The following is a 19,619-nucleotide window of genomic DNA, read 5'->3' on the forward strand; positions in this document are numbered from 1 at the left end:
AGACAGAGAGAGCAGCAGACAGAGGGAGGGGGAGAAGCAGATTCCCCACTGAGCAGGGAACCTGATGTGGGGCTTGATCCCAGGACCCTGAGATACGACCTGAGCGAAAGGCAGAGGCTTAACCGACTGATCCACCCAGGTGCCCCTACCTTGAAGTTTTAAGTTTTAATTTCCACATTAAAATTTTTATTCTGAAAATACTGTGATACAGATATTTGTGGGTTTTTCAAAAGACTTATTTATTTGAGAGAGAGGGAGCACATGCATGAGATGGGAGTGGGGAGGGGGAGGGAGAGAATCTCCAGCAGACTCCCCAACTCTGGGCTCAAGGCCACGACCCTGAGGACCATGACCTGAGCTGAAACCAAGAGTCGCACCTGTAACCGACTGAGCCACCCAGGTGCCCCTGAAGTCTGTGTTTTAAAATTAATAGCCATCGGTCCAAACATCATTTAATCATTAATCCATCCATTAGCCATCAATTTGAATGTCACCTTTATCAAATCATTAATTTCTACATATAAGGAAATAAGTCTATTTAGGGACGCTACAGAGGGTACTTATGGAATCATTTCTTTTCTGTCTGTTTCTGTTATTGTGGCAGCATTACCTCGTTTTGATATTGAGAGGTAGGTCAGCCATCATTACTCTTCCAAATTCTTGGTCTATTCTTGGGGCGCCTGGGTGGATCAGTGGGTTGAGCCTCTGCCTTCGGCTCAGGTCGTGATCTCAGGGTCCTGGGATCGAGCCCCGTGTCAGGCTCTCTGCTCAGCGGGGAGGGCTTCCTCCTCTCTCTCTGCCTGCCTCCTGCCTACTTGTGATCTCTCCCTTTCTCTCTGTCAAATAAATAAATACAATTAAAAAAATTTTTTTATTGCTGATATAAAGGGAAAGCACTGGCTTTTACATACTTACATTGCATCCAACTTGTCAGCCAAAATGTTTACTATTTAAAATAAATTTCTTCAATTTTCTAATGATAGAATCATACTGTATATAAATGAATATTAGTCTCCTCTTTTTCAATTTTTAAAATATTTTGTTATTGTTCTTGTTTTACTGCACTGGCTAGGACTCCCAGAATAATGATAAGTAACAGTGGCGATCAGCATTCTTGTCATATTTCTGAATATACCATCCATCCTTCCCTCCCTCCCTCCTTCCTTCCAATGTTGGACCCTAACTTACACCCAAGATCAAGACCAGAGCTGAGATCAAGAGTCAGACACCCAACTGACAGAGCCACTCAGGTGTCCCTAATCTGCTTAATTTTGAACATGATATTCAAACATTTTGCAACCAACCATAATTCTTTTAAATCTTGGGTAGTTTTTAAAAATTGGTATTACTTATATCAAAGTATTAACAGGGGCACCTGGGTGGCTCCGTGGGTTAAGCGTCTGCCTTTTGCTCAGGTCATGATCCAGGGGTCCTGGGATCGAGTCCTGCGTCAGGCTCCCTGCTCAGTAGAGCGTGCTTCTGCCTCTACCTCTCCCCACTGGCGCTCTCTCTGTCGTTCATTCGATCTCTCTCTCTAATAAATAAAATCTTTAAAGAAAAAACACACAAAAAACCACCAAAGTACTAACAGATAAAAGAACTTTATGGCTGAAACTGGTAAGAGAGGAGGGTTTTAGAAAATGCTAATAATGTGTCTTTCTCTGCCCCCCAAAGATGTGAAGAGGTCCACAAAAGGCTCCACTGTTTCTTTAAGTTAACGGTTTCCTAATATTCCTTGCCAGCAGTTCTGCTGCTTTCTTCGAATCAGAACAGTACAATATTGTAATTATACCAAACATTGCGAAAAGTTTAAAACAACCTCATGGAATTACAATTTTGTAAACTATAATTTACATATTAGGCGAGGGTAATTTGACTCTTTAGGTTGAAAGTTCTCAGGCAGGATAGGGTAAAACAACAGTCACACAAGGGAAATTTAGAAGTCATTCACTGCACACTGGAGCTTAGTATCTCCTTACAAAAGCCTTGCATTTTGTGAATTTCAAACCGCAAGTTTAATCTCGACCACATTCTACAGTCATTTCATGTTAACTTTCATAGTACTAATCTGTGTAGAACATGTCTTGACAAGGGTCTATTTTAACTCCACATGTTATGTGGTAGGCACAATTATATTAGGAACGTTATCTAGAATAGGCATAAATCTTGAGTGGGGATGGGCTAGATATCTCACTGAAAATAAATTGGCATTTTGTAAATGTAAAACAGCTGAGGTTAGGTTGGACACTCCTAAAGTTCAAAACTTCTTTCAAAACTTTCTCCAAACTTTTTACTCTTTTTATTTAATTACTCTTTAATTTATTTAAATCCTGCTTCAACAAACTACCTGGCAAATATACCTATCTTCACCATCAAAAGCCTAGTGGGAATGCAAACTCGGTGACCAGCAGGTAAGTCATTGAGCCAACTCATGTGTATTAATAATTTTTCATTCAAAGCACATTTCGTGCCCATTAGGAGCTCTGCAGAGGCCCTATGATGAGACGTGGAATGACAGTGACCACCGAGGAAACAGTAAGGCACAATGGGAAGAGCCCAGGCTCTCAGGTTCAAGGACCAAGGACTTAGGTTCAAATCTCTGATCCCCACTGCACGACCTGTTTGCCTTCAGACAAACTACTGACTCACTCTGATGTTCCATTTCCTCACCTGTAATAGGAGGTTATCCTGATAACTATCTCCTGAGGTTGTTATAAAATATATGAACATAAGTAACATGTATAAAGCCCCCAGGAGGGCGCCCAGCACACAGCAGGTCCTCAAGGAAGGTAAACTCTGGTCCCTGGGAGTAAACACTTATCCATGCCAGGAACTGCCCAGGCGCTTTAGAGGCACAGTTTTCTCAGGCTTTACAGAAGAGAGAACAGACGTGCGGAAGGGGTGTCAGTGCCCAACAGAGGTGAATCCCCTAGGGGGTCTACCTGGTTGTCTCAGTGAGTGGGAGGAGCTGTGGGTGGGGCCAGGGTGTCGGACGGCCTGCAACACGCACGGTGGTCCCACAAAAATTTGTCCCCTGCCCACAGGATCATGCTTCCAGGCACTCTTGTAGTTGAAAAACCTGCTTATGTTTGCAGGGGACTAGAACCTTCCCCCTAGTTTATTCTACATAGAAATACAATATTTTTTTCAAGCTATCAATAGGTACCCATTTTTTTCAAGGAATGCAAACAACAGTGAACACTGAAGAAAGGGTAGCCTGAACTTTGTCACAAGTTGTGTACTTTTGCAGAAGATCAGGTCACCAATGCCAATAACCACTTGTGACACCTGAGCAGCCAACACCACCCAATCCTTCTGCACTCATGCCGGCCCCGTGCACTCGGTCTCATAGATGTGTGCAGATACCCGACCACTTGGAATGTCTTCTAATGTAATTAAAGTACTTCTTCTCACCAGTACCTATTGTGGTATCATAAAATACTTTCATATCGAAACTAGCACAATATTGTTTTCTGAAATTGTATGTAGAAGTCTGCAGTCCATCTCATTTTTATGTCAGGACAGTCAAGTGCTCCTTACAAAAAGAGGGAAGGGGCGTGTTAAGTGTGAGAATGCACTGGCCGCAACACTTGCCCAGCCACTAAGCGGGTGAGGACAGAATTTCCACCAGGGCTCTCCCTAGAACCCGGGTTTATAATTCTAGTGCCCTGTGATGAAAAACTTATGGACTGCTCCCATCCTTGCCTCTGTGACGTTCTCTGAACTGGGAAGACATTTATGGATTATCTGTGGAGAAGCTGGGGACACAGCCGTGAACAGAGGGGGCGCTCCTGTAAAGGGACTGCACGGGAAAGAGCGGCTGGGAGGAGACCCAGGGGAGGGAGAGCTTTAATGAAGAGAAGACCCCCTCGACGTGGCTAAGAGCTGAGCAGGATGAAGCTTAAAACTGACCATCAGAGCATCAGAAAGAACAAATTTCCCATGAAGAGAGGACACGGTGGGGAACAGTGCGGGCGGACGCAGTGGAAAGAGGAGATACAGTCTGGAGAACGGCCTTCCTTCAGGAGAGTGGTGGAACCCAGAGCCTCTACAAGGTCTATGTAAATAGATAAAAGTGGGTAACTCCTCTCAATAGGGTTACGATGTCCTTTACAAGGAAGCCTGCAGAGAAGAAGGGCAGTATTAAAACAAAATGTGAAATATCTGTATGCACATACGGGATATGACTTGAATTTTCTACTTATGACAAGTTTCTGACTCCTCCATAATGACTAGAGTATTTACCTGAACAAACCAAAAGGCATTTGTTGTATATGACATATAGGTGGGATGTTCCTAAGAGATTTACAATCCCCCTTAGGTAAATTCTTACACAAGTGCCCTGGGAAATAAAAGCAAAACAACTGGACCGATTGACACGGCAAGATAGCTCAAAGTAGCAGATACCGCACGACTTCGCTATTCTAGTTTTCCAGATCGCAAAACGATCTGCATCCTGCCTCTCTCCCCTTGGCAGTGATGGTCTTTCCCGAATAAGAAGCCGAATCGCTCATGTTTTGATTAGCCTCACTTTTGGCACCAGAGTGTATCTGAGATGTTAAATATGCCAGTTGAATGTCAGACCATATGTTTTTAATTTTAATGTTTAATGCCACTGCAAAGACTCTCCTCATTGTTTCTCAACAATTTTTCAGCTTAAGTTTCTTGAGCTCTTTTGCATTCCAGAGTCGAGCAAGGCTTAGGCAAGCCAGGGAGATGGGCTGGAATGACGTCAGGCACCCAGGATCTGCTGGGCTCCGGGGCATCCGGCTTTCTCCCGGGTAACCACAGAGCATTTCGAACAAGGCCTTCTAGAAGGATTTCCTTAACCCAAAAGGAGGGTATCTGAAACAATCCAATTCCCTTAGATCCCCGTGTGGATCATTCTGGACACCTCTGTATGAGGAGGGTGACAAGCAATAGTGTTTCCCATCGGCAGAACTCAAATCCTTCTATGAGTCTCACACGAGAGTCCCCAAGTGTCGTCACACAGCTATTCTTTACTTGAAAAATGAATTAGTATTTGTGAGGAGTTATCTAAAAAGTAAAGATCCTTAGCATCTTAAGGTGGTACTAGAAGCTGGCATCCACTGTTCCCCGTGGGTCTGGGCCCCTACTTTCCCAGCATTACTGCCCGTCACCCACAGAACAAGCCTTGTGATAGGCACCGGAGAAACCACGATTTGGGGAGGGGAGTGACTTGCCCAAGGACACATCCAGCACACAGCAGAGGACAACTCAAACCTAGCCGGCTGGATTAGTGTTTTAGTTTTCTTTGGATATTTATCGAAAAGATACGTGTGCCCTTAGGTTTCCTGCAGCATTATTTACAATTACAGAGATGACAGAAGCAACTCAAGCGTCCATCGATCAGTGGAAGGGTAAAGAAGGTGTGATATACACAACGCAGTATTACTCAGCCATCAAAAAGAATGAAATTGTGCCATTTGCAACAACATGGATGGACCTAGAGGCTATAATGCTAAGTGAAGTCCGTCAGAGAAACACGAATACTATATGATTTCACTCGTAAGTGGAATTTAAGAAACGAAATAAAACAAAGGGGGAAAAAGACAAAGAAACAGACTCTTAACCATAGAGAATAAACTGGTGGTTACTGGAGGGGAGGTGGGTGGGGGGGATGGGGGAAATTGGTGACAGGGGTTAAGAAGTGAACTTATTGTGAGGCGCACTGGGCAATGTATAAAATTGTTTAATCACTATATTGTATGCCCGAAGCTAACAGAACGCCGTATGTTACTACACTTCAATAAAACCGAACCAGCCAACCAACCAACCAATCCAGGCAGCTGGAGCTGGCAATCTAATCTATGTGGCTGCTCTGTGGAAAATCATCTCCATTATCTTGATTTTCAGCGTCTGTAGCAGAAAATGACCTAAAAACTATTCCCGGCCAAAACAGGAACCAAAAAATATTAGTGTAATTGAATATTAGTCTAACTTAATTCCACCAAAACTCTGAAAGATCAGGTTGTAGTATCTGGTGATCGTCAATTAACAAATCCTGTTTCTAAGTTTCAAAAAAAAAATTTTTTTTAAGATTTTATCTATTTATTTGAGAGGGAGACAGAGAGAGAGAGAGAGCATGAAAGGGGAGAAGGTCAGAGGGAGAAGCAGACTCCCCATGGAGCTGGGAGCCCAATGTGGGACTCGATCTCCGGACTCCGGGATCATGACCTGAGCCGAAGGCAGTTGCTCAACCAACCGAGCCACCCAGGTGCCCAAAGTTTCAAAAAAAAAATTTTTTTTTTTTTAGATTTTATTTATTTTTTTGATAGACAGAGATCACAAGTAGGCAGAGAGGCAGGCAGAGAGAGAGGGAGGAAGCAGGCTTCCTGCTGAGCAAAGAGCCCGATGTGGGGCTCGATCCCAGGACCCTGGGATCATGACCTGAGCCAAAGGCAGAGGCTTAACCCACTGAGCCACCCAGGAGCCCCTCAAAAAAATTTTAATGAGAGTGTTGATACATACAAAACATATGTAAGCTGGTGGCAATAACTAAAAAGTCTGGTCGTCAATACACAAAATTCGGGGGGTGGGGACTTCATGGGGAGGCAGAGAAACAGGGTAGGGGGGGGCCATGGCTCCTCATAATTTACTATCCCAATGCACCACGGAGAAAAACAAACAGAAACTAGGCTTCTAATGAAAATCTCTTCAATTGCTTTACTACAAGAAAGGGGATAAATGTTTTGTGTTCTTCTTCTGCAAATCAGTTCTAGAAAATTGGTATTATTATGTACTCCTTTTTCTGATGAGCTAGAACATAAACACCTGAAGCTTCTGGCATCTTTAATAGTGAAGGTTCTTTATTCCTTAACTCAAAAACACTTCTGGACTGATTTATATTTGGAGACCATATCAGCAATACAAATAAAAATCAAAAAGATAAACTGAAAGTATTGCAAAAGTTAAGATAATGTTATTCCAAGTGTCTTGTCAAACAGAAAGGTAAACAGGCCATAAAATTAAGCCCTTTCTTCTCAGAGGTCCACGGGACCGTTTATGACAAATGTTCAGAACTAGACAACACAGGATCAGAACAGGCAATAGGATAGCTTTTCACTTCTCCAAAAACCAGGTACCACTGCCCAGGCACGTCCAGTGTCTCAGCGGGCGGGCTAGTCAGGGGGGCAGATGATGCGTGGATCCCCTTCTTGCAGAAAGCCCTGGGCTCCGGCTCAGAAGCCATCTGTTCCACTGCACTTCCCTGGGGAGGCAAAGTAGGAGGGAGACCCTCGTCCCACCAAAGCAGGTGGATTAGGAAGCAGGTCCAGGTGCAGGCCCACCACTGGCAGCGGCCTTGAACAGGGCACGAGAGGAGGGGAGCTGAGCTCCTGACAGATTTACATCTCCTGAACCTCCCTGGCCCATTTTTGTTTTGTTTTGAGTTTTGGGGCTGGGGCTCACAGCCACCTCCAAAAAAAAATCACGGAGGAGGAAAAAACTTCACAAATGGTATGACTTCGGGAAAGGGCCTCCCTAAACAAACAGCAATTTTGAGATAATTAAAGGCCTACATGTTAAGAGGCCACATTTTATAAGCCAATATAGATGGTCGTCCCAAAAGCAGAAGTCACGAAGGGAAAGGATGGAAAAGGAGATGGTACAATGAACACATTTAAAAGACAAGGCATGCGTGGGAGGAGATACTTGTAACACAAAATGGCCAAGTGTTCATTATCCGAACGTAACCCCTAACACCTCACTCCTGGGAACAGAGCCTGGAAGGCTTCTACATAGAGACTTGTGCTCGTCTTGTCAGCGAGACCAACTAGAATGTTCCTGGTAGCATTATCTGCAACAGAACGCCAAAAGGGACTCTCAGGGCCCCTGAAGGAGAAGCGCACAAATGCATGTGGTTATGCTCACGCTAAGGAAGGCTTCTCCACGGGTTCTTTGATTACAGCTACTCGGATAAACGCGAAAATGTCCGGTCAAACAGAAATGGCCTGCCTCCTGCTTCTGGGTGGCCTGCAACTTCTTTATTCTCTGTACATTTTTTTTTTTTTTTTTACATTTTTTAATGTTTGAAAAAAAAAAAACAGAAGAGGAACAATAGTTCACATGCATGCAAAAATGAGGTGAAATTCAAATCCATCTATTGGAACACGACCTCCTTCCTGTGTTTTCGGGTTTCCCTGTGGCTGCTTTTGTGTCTGAGTAACTGTACAGAGGTGCTGTGACTCACGACGCCTGAGAAGAAGTTTGCTGGCCCCTCTGGGAGCACAATGCAGACAGTAAGATTTATCAATGCATAAAATTTTTAAAAACACATAAAATGCTACCGAGACATGCTGCGTATCTGTGGTTCTCAGATGGATGTGCTGAGCTGTCCTGAGCCACTGCACTGAACCTAGCGGAGCCACGGGGTGTTTTCAAGTTTGGAGGGAAGCTCGGTAACACTCGATATCTGTCAAGCCTGCAGGTTGGACCACTCCGAGGTAGTTCATGGTTTCCATTTCATCGCCCTGCAGTCCTTTCAAGGACATCATATATTTGTGAAGCCACATTTTTGGCAGTTGCTACAGTAAGAGCAAGAATGCTGTGAAAGCCAGTGGGGAACAGGCGATGATCTTCAAAGCATTGGCCAATCCCAAGGACCGAAAAGTTGTTCAGTGCCCAACGAGGACACACATCTCGTTAATAAGTTATGGTGGCTATTTAAAAATGAAATAATAGCTTTCTTTTCCATTTATATGCATTCTTTTTTCCAGACAGCTACTAAGGTGTCAAGACATAAATATCCATGAAGTTGTTCGGACCTAACCACTTAATAAACCAGCGTCTTAGGTATTTCTGTTGACCTCATATGCCTTAGGAAACCATTGGTGAGACACGACATGAACAGAGAAGGTCCAGGAATCTCTGTTGTAGATCTTTTGTGGAGACCTACTTACGGAATGAATGTACAAATTCCATGCCTGGAAATGATAATCCCTAAACTGGGATAGGGCTTCCTCTAGAGAAGCAGACAAGGGAATGAGATCAGGGAGGGATTCACAGGGACCTCAACTCTGTGTCTGATGTTTTATTTAAAAATAAAAAAACAGGGGCGCCTGGGTGGCTCAGTGGGTTAAAGGCTCTGCCTTCAGCTCAGGTCATGATCCCAGGGTCCTGGGATCAAGCCCCACATGGGCTCTCTGCTCGTTGGGGAGGCTGCTTCCCTTCCTCTCTCTGCCTGCCTCTCTGCCTACTTGTGGTCTCTGTCTGTCAAACAAATAAATAAAATCTTTAAAAATAAAAAAGCAAAAACTAAAGCATACATAGTAACGTTAGGATTTTAACACAACTAGTGAGTGATGGGAATATAGGCATTTATTGTATTAGTCTGCATAGTTTCCTAGATACTGTGTGCTCGGTATGTTTCACCTTTTTTCCCCACTTATTTTTTTTTTTAAGGACAGATGACGAGCTGATGAAAGGAGGAAGGGTGACTCTACGTGGAAGAATGAGCGGGGAAAGGTGAGGGGGAATAGAGACCAGCCCTGAGAGTAAGGGCAAAGGGGATTAGGTCTCAAGCAATATTAGAGACATCAGAACTCCCGGGACAGTGAAAACCACCTTCTCTCACTGAGCTTCTGAACACCGGGCTTAAAGAACACCGCTGGTGATGAGCAGTTTGCCTGAAGGTCAGCATCTCTGTACTTCATGTCCTTGATTTAATTATGAATACAATCACTGGAGAAAAAGAAATTGGAAGCATTCTAACAAAAACAGAGCAGAGGCTGAGATCTGTGTTTCTAAATAATGTAAACAGAGTGAGGTCTGGAAGAATTCCAGCTTAGAAAGCTGGGAGACCACTTGACGTCAGATTTTTTTTTAAAGGGTAGGTGAAATTATAGGAATGTTTAGTTTGGTCTGGTTCTCTTCTACCAAAATGAAAGGATATTTAAAATTTAATGGCAATAAAAATGGAAACAGACAACAAGCTGGTGACTGGGTGAAGATGCCAGGAGGGTTTCCTGAAGCTCAAGGAGTGAGATTTAAACGGTTTGTAAAAGGACAGTGGAGAAGTAGGGGGAGCAGTAAGGTGTTGTGACTCAATAAGGTAAATTTTACTTTGTACTTGTATTAGGGAGAAACATCTCTTAAAGTAGCAAGGAGAAAAGAAGAAGGAGGGGGAGAAGGATAAGGAGGAGAAGGAGAAGAAGAAAGAACCTGTATACTGGAATTAAAATTTAAAAAAAAATTAAAAAAGAATGAAAACCCAAAAGTATCCCACCGCCGTTGGCATATGTTATTACAGATGGGCACAGTATAATCATATTGGTACGATTGTAAGCTGTGGCCATCCCCTGTGGACCGGTCATCTGAAACTTGGTGTTTTTTTCATGGGAGTGGACAGGAACCAGCTGAAGAGAAATGAGAAGATCAGCGTGGGCAGAGCAGCCAACTGTCTTCCTGCACGGGTTTTGGCAAGAGGGGGCCCTGACGTTGTTTCCTCTGCTACTCGCTGGCTGGGGGACAGACAACGCGTGTTGTAAGCTCTCCAGGCTTCAGCTGTCATCTGTAGAACGAGGCTAACAACCCCCCCCACCTCCGCCTGAAACCGTTTCAGGCTTCGTGAGACTGCAGAGGATAGAGCACAGGTCTGTAGCTCTGGAATCACTCAGAGATTGGCAGCGTTTGTAATGAAAATATTAACGAGACTTTGTGTCCCCCCAATCCTTCTCAGTTTGTCTCCGAATGACCACGGTTATTTATTCTGATCTCGAAACCCGAATCTGGAAACGTTCAGGGCGAAGCTCAGTGTAGAAATGAACTGCGGGGCACTGGTCTGCTCATGGGTCGGGCCCCAGGCAGCCTGGGGGAGCCCAGGTTGGGTCTGCGGCGTTCTCTACGGATGGCAATGAGACGACTCATGGTCAATTCAGGCGACGTCTTGACCAGCACTTTGGAAGGGGACGTGAAGTGTCAAATATAAGTGGAACATCAGAAGCCCCCAATGCGTCCCATAGGTCACTATAAAGGAAGTCTGGTGAACCACACAGCATGCCTTAGGCCATGAGAAGACCCTGGGCCTTCATCATTTTTGGGATCATGGACCCCTTTGAAAAATCTAATGAGAGCCATGGAGCCCTTCTCTTCTTAAAACAACCAACCAACTGTATATGTCCATATACAATTCTGTATTTAATTATGGGAGGACGGGCTGGTCAGCCACCAGTGGAGAACTCCCAGCTTCAGCGCCGACCAGTGTGTGCTGAATTCCAGACTAAAGGAAAGGTATTCATTCAAAATGGGAATCAAAACCAAAGTAAGAAAACAGAAAGGAAATTTAAAAAACCAAGGATCATGTGTAAGTCTGAAATCCTTACAAGTAGTTTAAAAATGAGATAATTTATTAAAGCCTAGATACTCAATGTTGTTTTCCTTTCCTTTCTTCTTACTTTTTAAAAAATAACACATGATTAGGATTTGATTCCAAAGAAATGTTTGCTTTTATCGCAGTGAATGGAGGTTAAGTGGACTCCCACGAGAACTGTTGGCTAAAGAAGGAATAGAAATAGCTATCACGGGGACCAGAGCATTTCCCCCCGAATTCTCAAGGACTATTTTGGTCTAGTCTGACAAGTTTGTGCAATTTCAGCTGACTGATCAACATGGGTATGAACTGGATGGGTCCACTTATATACAACTCTTCTTTCTAAATATAAATTATATATATATATAAATTATATATATTATATATTTAAAGACTTACTCATTTATTTGACAAAGTGATAGAGAAAGTGAGAGAGCACAGGTGGAGAGGAGAGGGAGAAGCAGGCTTCCTACTGAGCAGGGGGCCTGACACGGGGCTCGATCCCAGGACCCTGAGATCATGACCTGAACTGAGGGCAGAGGCTTAGCAAACTGAGCCACCCAGGTGCCCTATATTTTCTTTTTGATAAATATATTATAATACTGTAAATGTATTTTCTTTCCCTTGTGATTTTCTTAATACTATTATCTTCTGGGGTGCCTGGGTGGCTCAGTAGGTTCAGTGGTTGACTTTTTTTGGTTTTGGCTCAGGTCATGATCTCAGGGTCCTGGGATAAAGCCCCAGGTTGGGCTCTGCGATCAGTGGGGAGCCTGCTTGAGATTCTCTCTCTCTCCCCACCCCTCCCCCGATAAAGAAACAAATCTTTAAAAAAATAAAAATACTATTTCCTTTTATCTAGCTTACTTTATTTTTTTAAGATTTTATTCATTTATTTGACAGACAGAGATCACAAGTAGGCAGAGAGGCAGGCACAGAGAGAGGGGGAAGCAGGCTCTCTGCCGAGCAGAAAGCTGGACGCAGGGCTCGATCCCAGGACCCTGGGATCAAGACCTGAGCAGAAGGTAGAGGCCTTAACCCACTGAGCCACCCAGGTGCCCCTAGCTTACTTTATCTTAAGGTTACGGTATATAATATATACAACATACAAAATATGTGTTAACTGACTCTTTATGTCATTGATTGGGCTCTGACTCATCAATGGGCTGTTAGTAGTTAAGTTGTGAGGGAGTCAAAAGTTCTACGGGGATTTTCAACTGCACGGGATGGGTCAGTGCCCCAACCACCAAACCGTTCAAGGGTCAATTGTAATTAAATAAATTTCACTCTATTTTTAGTCTAAATGGAAAATTGATTCCATTATCTTGGAATAATTATTACAGAGTAGACAAAATAATTCCTCTCTTGGGTGTGTTGGGATAGAACAAAAAATTAGACTAAAAATACCTCACAAAACATAGTATGGAGAAAATTCTATCTAAGAGAAGCCCATCATCTCTTAAGATTCTTCGTTGATCAATATACTTCATCTCATAAGTGCACTGCACTTACCACTGAGGTTCTGTTTATGGGCTTATCTCTCACACCACATTATACATTACTAGAGCTAAGAACCATGTTGTGTATCTCTGATTCCCAGCTCTCACCATGTTATTACTTGACATAAGAGCAGAAGCTCAATACATGTGCACTAAAGGAAAGTATCGTAAATGACTTAAATAAATCTTCAGTTACTTCTTCTCCAAGGTATGACAAAGAACTGAAGTTGCTAGACGGTTTGCTCATTTTCAGTTTGACCCAGAAATTCTGTCGGAGTGCTCTTTTTCTGTAAATTACCCTTTCAAATCCTTTGCCCATTTTTTTTTGTTGGATTACTTGTCTTAAAAAAAAAATCAATCCATAATCCTTGGTGGTTTGTATATATTTCAAATGTTCGTCATTTGTCTATTACCACTGCAAAGATTTCTCCTACTCTGTCACTTGTTTTTTAAATCCTTATCTTTTATCACACAGAATTTGTTTTCTAACATAACCCAAATTATCAATCTTCTTTTGGATTTGGGCTTTTTATGTCTTAAGAGGTACACACTTCTATAAACAATGACTTTTCTAAGGACATAAATTGTCTCACAGGCTTCAGAAAAACCTCTACTTACTGCATTTAATTCTGTGGGAGAATGTTAAAATGGGGCTCTTTTGGTTTCACTTTTGTCTGAAGCCCCCAAAACAGTGTCAATTCCTCTCATGTTCAAGGAGGAAGCTAAACCTAGTAGCATTTGCAAAAACATTATTTGAAAATAGATTCTGTATCTTTTAGCCCAACAGCTACCTTGAATTTTCAACGGGTTGATCAAGTTAGGAACCAGGAAAGGATTTCTTCAGAGAAAGTTATCAGTGTGCAGAAGCCCGTTGCCCACATCCCAGTGGAAAGGATACGGAGCTAGTGAGGGAGGCTTTACATGCATAGCTGGAGGTCCCTCTAAGGCAGGGACACAGTGGTGGCTTGGGGATGCATAGATGTTTACAGGCTGAGGAGAAACAGCCCCTGCAGTGGGACAGAGACTCAGGTGAGAGTTGTAACTGCACCCCCGCCAACAGTAAGGTCAAGGTCAAAGGTCTGTGGTGTCTGGAGATCAGGTACTAGATGAGCAGCAGGACGGTCTCATACCGCCCAGAGGGTTTCTGTCAGCAGTGTGGGTCTCTGCTGGAAGAGGCTGAATGGGTACCATCAAATGTGAAAGCTTCAACCCTAGAGGGGCCAGAGGCAGACCAAGTGCACGGTGATGCGGGACAGAGAAGACGCCACTGTTCCCTTCCCATGATTAGCCAAACGCAGGCCCAAGATGGGAGAGACTTAAATTGGGATGAAATTTGGAGTTATTTTTATGTAAGACTGCATCCACATTTTTTATTAGAATGAGACTATTTTTTTTTTAAAGATTTTTATTTATTTGACACAGAGTGAGAAAGTACACAAGTAAAGGGAGAAGCAGAGGGAGAAGGGGAAGCAGTCTCCCCACTGAGCAAGGAGCCTGATGTGGGGCTTGATTCCAGGACCCTGGGATCATGACCTGAGCCAAAGGCAGATGCTTAACCAACCAAGCCACCCAGGTACGCCAGAATGAGACTATTCTTATGATTGAAAGTGATTAGAGGAATGTAAAAAAAATTCTTAGAGGAACCATACATTAATTAAAATTTTATCCAACGCAGCCCACAGATCAACCTTGACCAGACAAGGGGGGGCAGGAGCACTGTCTCCCGACTGTGCCCAGCTCCCACAGTTCAGGATGTTGGCTTTGCTTCCCACATTCCAATGCAGCCATGGCATTAGGGTATCACCTTTGTGAGAGTTTAACACTATAGATCTTGAGTCTATATGTATTTTGCAAGTCACTGCTATCGCACAGTTATGCAAAATGAAGCGTGATCTTTATGCATTAAAACGAACATAAAATGAGTTATTTGCGTACCACGTTCACAGCAGCATTATTCACCAGAACTGGCAGATGAAAGCAACCCGCGTGTTCGCAGACAGATGAGTGGATAAACAGAACGTGGCATACATAAACTGGAGCATGCTTCGGCTTGAAAAGCACCGAAATCTGAACAGATGATCCACCACGGGTGAACTCGGAGGACATTATGCTAAGTGAAATAAGCCAGTCATATGAAGGCAACAGTCCAGACTCAGAGACAGGAAGTAGAAGGCTGGTTGCCAGGGGCTGGGGGAGTGGGGAGTTATTGTCTAACGGGTGCAGAGTTTCAGTTTTGCAAGATGAAGAGAGTCCCGGAGACGGATGGCGGCGATGGTGGCACGGTAATGCTAAAGTATCTGACCAATGAATGGTGCGCTTAAAAATGGTTAAAACCGTTAATTTCGTTAGATGTATCCTACTACAGTTAAAAATAAAATCACTATCATAAACAAAACAAAAACGAAAACAAAAACAAATCCCCCCAAAAAAACCTACCCCCAAACTCTAAATGGAAAAGTGGAAATTTAACTTTTATTAATACGGATCAGCTATGGGGAGAGTAATGATGAGGAGTGGCTGAGAGCTGTCGCCGAGTCTCACCATGTGTCAGGTCTTAACAAATAGTCTCATTCAAACCTCTTTTTTTTTTTTTTTTTTAAGATTTTATTTATTTATTTGACAGAGATCACAAGTAGGCAGAGAGGAAGGCAGAGAGAGAGAGAGGAGGAAGCAGGCTCCCCGCTGAGCAGAGAGCCCGATGCGGGGCTCGATCCCAGGCCCCTGGGATCATGACCTGAGCCGAAGGCAGAGGCTTTAACCAACTGAGCCACCCAGGCGCCCCTCAAACCTCTTTTCAAACCTATGATGCAAGCCCTGTTTAAAGCCCCATTCTACAGATAAGGAAACCGAGGCTAAGAAGTTACCTAACGTTACACAGTTTGAAAGGAGTGGAGCCTGTTACTCTGACTCTAGAGCTAACTCTCTAAGCCATCTGGCAGTGGACAGATTTCCGTCACTGAACTCTGCCCCCAACCTACAGCCTCTCAGACTGGAGGAGGTCATAGAAATCATTAGCCAAATCACTGCCATTTGACTGGTCCACCATGGTTCACACAGCAATGTCTCACTTGACACTACTCATTAAAATATCGCAGTTATGAAGAGAGGAAACTGAACCCTAGAGAAGCTGAGTAACTTGCCCACCGTAGGTAGGCAGTTCCAGTTCAGGTCATGATCCCACAGCTTCTGTCTCACGGTCACATGCAATTCCTCATTTCTCCTTTTTCACCTGAGAATGTCCACAAGGGACACTCCCCGAGAGGCTAATGGATTTCCCAGGGTCATGTTTTGTGTGCACCATCAGCTCATATCTTTAATGACGCTTTGCCACAATAACACGTACTCTGTAAATACATATGGACAAAGTAAGGATTTGTACAGGAGCAGAGAGCTCCGTCAGCACAAAACAGAGTGCTTTCTTCTAGAAGCTCTTTTATTTGTGGAGTTGACGCATGAGAACCCCCCTTCATATAAGCACCCAACTTTTCAGGGCCTGCCCTTCCCAGACTCCCGGTGTATTAGCCCCACAATTATGCTGTGATCAATTGAGCAAATCCATTTCCGCGGCACGTCCAGCCACTCTCAGAGTGGACTCGGTACCAGGTGGCCGAGTACACAAGACCTATACGATACGGACCTTGAGGAATGAACTACATAAATTCCCATTGGGTCCTGCCTGCATGTCCATAGGGAATTCTTAAAAAAGGTCTCCATAACCCTGAATGAACTTTAGAATGGCTGAGCATAAAAGTGCAGTGCTAAGTTCTTTAGCCCGGTAGAATTTTTTCTAGTAAAACAGCTCACTTCGAGTTTGATACAAGGCCGATGATTAGTGTGAAAGCAGCATCTGGTAGACTTGAGGACCACGGGCACGAATGGCGAGCGGAAATTACCCATGGCACATGAACGTCTGCCAGTGCAGTCTGTCTGATGTCAAATGGTGCTGTTATTCCAAGACTCCCTGCTATCTGTTTGTCCTTTGTCGCCCTCGGGGGTGAGATGGGGGCTAGCACTGACAGAGCAAACGCTGGCAGCTGCCCCCTCTCCCTGACCAGAAACGTCCATCGAAAACCGAAGAGAAGAAGGTACCACAACGTACACCGTGACCTTAGCACAAAGTCGGAAGTCCTAACAATTAAAATTTCCAAGTCCAACAGCTGGACTTGGAAATGTCCCCTCCATTCGACACGAAAACATACTATGATTTGAGGAAGAGCAAACTGATTTCTACTGCTAATAACAGCTAATAGTTAACAAGCACTTCTTCTGTTAGTTATGTACAGCATTAGGCAGTCCGATCCATGAAGGCGGGGCTCGGTCTTTTCCTCACGGGGTTATTTCCAGGTCTGAGTAGTATGACTTGCGCGTAGTAGTTTCTCAATAAATACTGGCTCAGTCAATAAATACTCTCATTTGGTTTTCACAATAACTCTACAAGGTTGGATACAATATTGTCATCACCATTTTATGGATGAGAAGACTGAGGCTCAGAGGTCATTCAAATGTGTCTAAAATCACTCTAGCAGCAAGTGTCAGAGCTCAGATTCAAATCCATGAGTACCTGACATCAGAATGTATGATTTGAACACATCACTTCACTAGTATAGACCAGACCATAGGGCTTTTCCAATATCTATGAAAGGTGGGTCTAAAAGAACATATTTCAAATCAGAATGCATAGCACTCTTGTTCAGTCATCGACGTTTAGATTTCTTCCATACTCTACGACAACTAAATTTAACAGAAATGACTTACCTACAAATCCTTCTTGACCAACCAGTTTCAGGGCGATTTTATCAGCCAACACTGAAGAGTTGCCATGGGCGATGTTAGCAAAGGGGCCGGCATGCACAAATACAGGTGTCCCCTATAGAAATTCAAGGACAAATCAAAACCCTCAGAGACAAAGGGAGGGATGAACCAAGATGGCAAGTCTTGGTATTTAAAGACTCACTGAACCCGTTCTGTTTTTATTAATACTGCATATTCAGTGTGCAAATCCTCTCAAAGAAAAAGAAACACCTTGACTCTCTCAAAGGACCAAATTCCTGGTATATTCTACAACAGTGTCATTCCATATTAAATGCTGAACTAGGGAGAAAAACCTATATAAGGATTGATTATTTCCTATGATTGTTTTGGTAAAGCACTCATTAGCTGCCTAACTATTAAGTAAACTATTTAACTCACTTCACAGTATTTTGAATTATATATATTAATATATTAGAAAATTTTATTTATTTATTTGACAAAGAGAGAGAGAAAGATGATAAACAGGGAGCAGGGGGCAGAGGGAGAGGGAGAAGCAGACTCAGCACTGAGTAGGGAGCCCGATGCAGGGCTCGATCCCAGGACCCTGAGATCATGACCTGAGCTGAAGGCAAATGCTTAAGTTACTGAGCCACCCAGGTGCCCCAAATTAAATATATTTTTTACTTTTATTTATTTATTTATTAAAGATTTTTTATTTATCCATTTGACAGACAGAGGTCACAAGTAGGCAGAGAGGCAGGCAGTGTTGGGGGGAAGCAGGCTCCCCGCTGAGCAGAGAGCCCGATGCGGGGCTCGATCTCAGGACTCCTGGATCGTGACCTGAGCTGGAGGCAGAGGCTTTAACCCACTGAGCCACCCAGGTGCCCCATATATATTTTTTAGAAGAATAGAATTAAACCCGATCGTCTAAGAGGCTTATTTAAATGCATTTTTTTTTCTCCATTGAGAAATCAATCACTTCAAGAAAAATCTAAAGAAAGCAAATAAAAATCAATACAATTAATGAACCATGTAGTACGGCAGGACAACCATATAAGGTTTATGTTCATTATAGGCCATTTTTATATCTATAATAATAAACTTGTTCTTCTGATTTTTACAAATTCTGTTTTAAGCCTTTCTCATTGTTCAGCTGGCTTATGTGTTAAAGATCTGGTCAGTATTGAGACAATAAAAGCAAAGCAAATTTTCACTCCTGGTAAAATGCTAGAGTAATTCTTACTAAAAAGGCAAAAATCAACAACAACAACAAACCAAACTGACTCTGATAGAAGGGAATTATCAAAACTTTGAGATTTAATTCTTAGAGAAAATCTGTCAATATTTCATTTTAAATGCCATTTCTACAGTTCTCCTTTATCAGTGAGAACAGACTGTAGCCCTATCTGAAGGAATTAATCCCCATGCATTGCAATGCTGGGGTTTGAGCCCAAGCCCAGCCGGGGCTGCTGGGGTCTGTGTCTGTGAGGCCTTGGCTGCACCTGTGAAAACAGACGTTGCCCTCTGACTGACGGGGGGAGGCAGTGAGTGACAGAGGGGGGAGGCTGGGAGCCACGGAAAATTCCCAAGAACCACGATGGGCTGCTAGCTGAATATATTTCAAAGACGAGAGAGCTGAACAAAAGTGGGAAGAAAGGCAGTGAGAGAAAAGTCTTCTTTGAGAATGAGACAGGGTTTATCAAAGCCATTCTGTGAGTTCTCTCTTTACTTTTATTCCAGAGTGCCCAGGAGGGACAACGACAGGTCCCTGATGAGGTCACGCAAACGTCTGGGGAAATAAAGTTGGCAACAGAAAATCCAAACGTAGGTGCTGAGGGATAGTTTCATGCGTGTGTCTAGTGTCTAGACCTGTGTGCCTATCTTTAGCTTCTCATGTCTGCCCAGATAAACCTTTCAAATGCTCTGAAGAAAACACTGTTTAGAGGACCTTCAAGCGTCCATCACCTCTTCCCCTTGCAGTCCGGACTATGGCTGCCTGTGGTATGCCAGCGGGGCCGGGGACAGTGTCAGGAGGGCAAGGT

The 19,619-nt window shown here is 43.5% G+C and overlaps 1 protein-coding gene across 2 annotated transcripts in view; it reads right to left on the bottom strand.

Moving 5' to 3' along the window:
- LOC111158692 (methylenetetrahydrofolate dehydrogenase (NADP+ dependent) 1 like) overlaps positions 1 to 19,619 on the bottom strand; it is a 185,219-nt gene that overhangs the window by 91,185 nt on the left and 74,415 nt on the right. For both annotated transcript variants that reach the window (XM_022520898.1, XM_022520899.1), the window contains exon 20: positions 17,581 to 17,692. In XM_022520898.1, coding sequence (XP_022376606.1) covers positions 17,581 to 17,692 — 112 coding nt within the window. The remainder of the gene's footprint in view (positions 1 to 17,580; positions 17,693 to 19,619) is intronic.

The sequence above is a fragment of the Enhydra lutris genome, unplaced genomic scaffold (assembly GCF_002288905.1).
Source record: "Enhydra lutris kenyoni isolate GAN:26980312 unplaced genomic scaffold, ASM228890v2 scaffoldscaffold62, whole genome shotgun sequence".
Taxonomy (NCBI): Eukaryota; Metazoa; Chordata; class Mammalia; order Carnivora; family Mustelidae; genus Enhydra; species Enhydra lutris.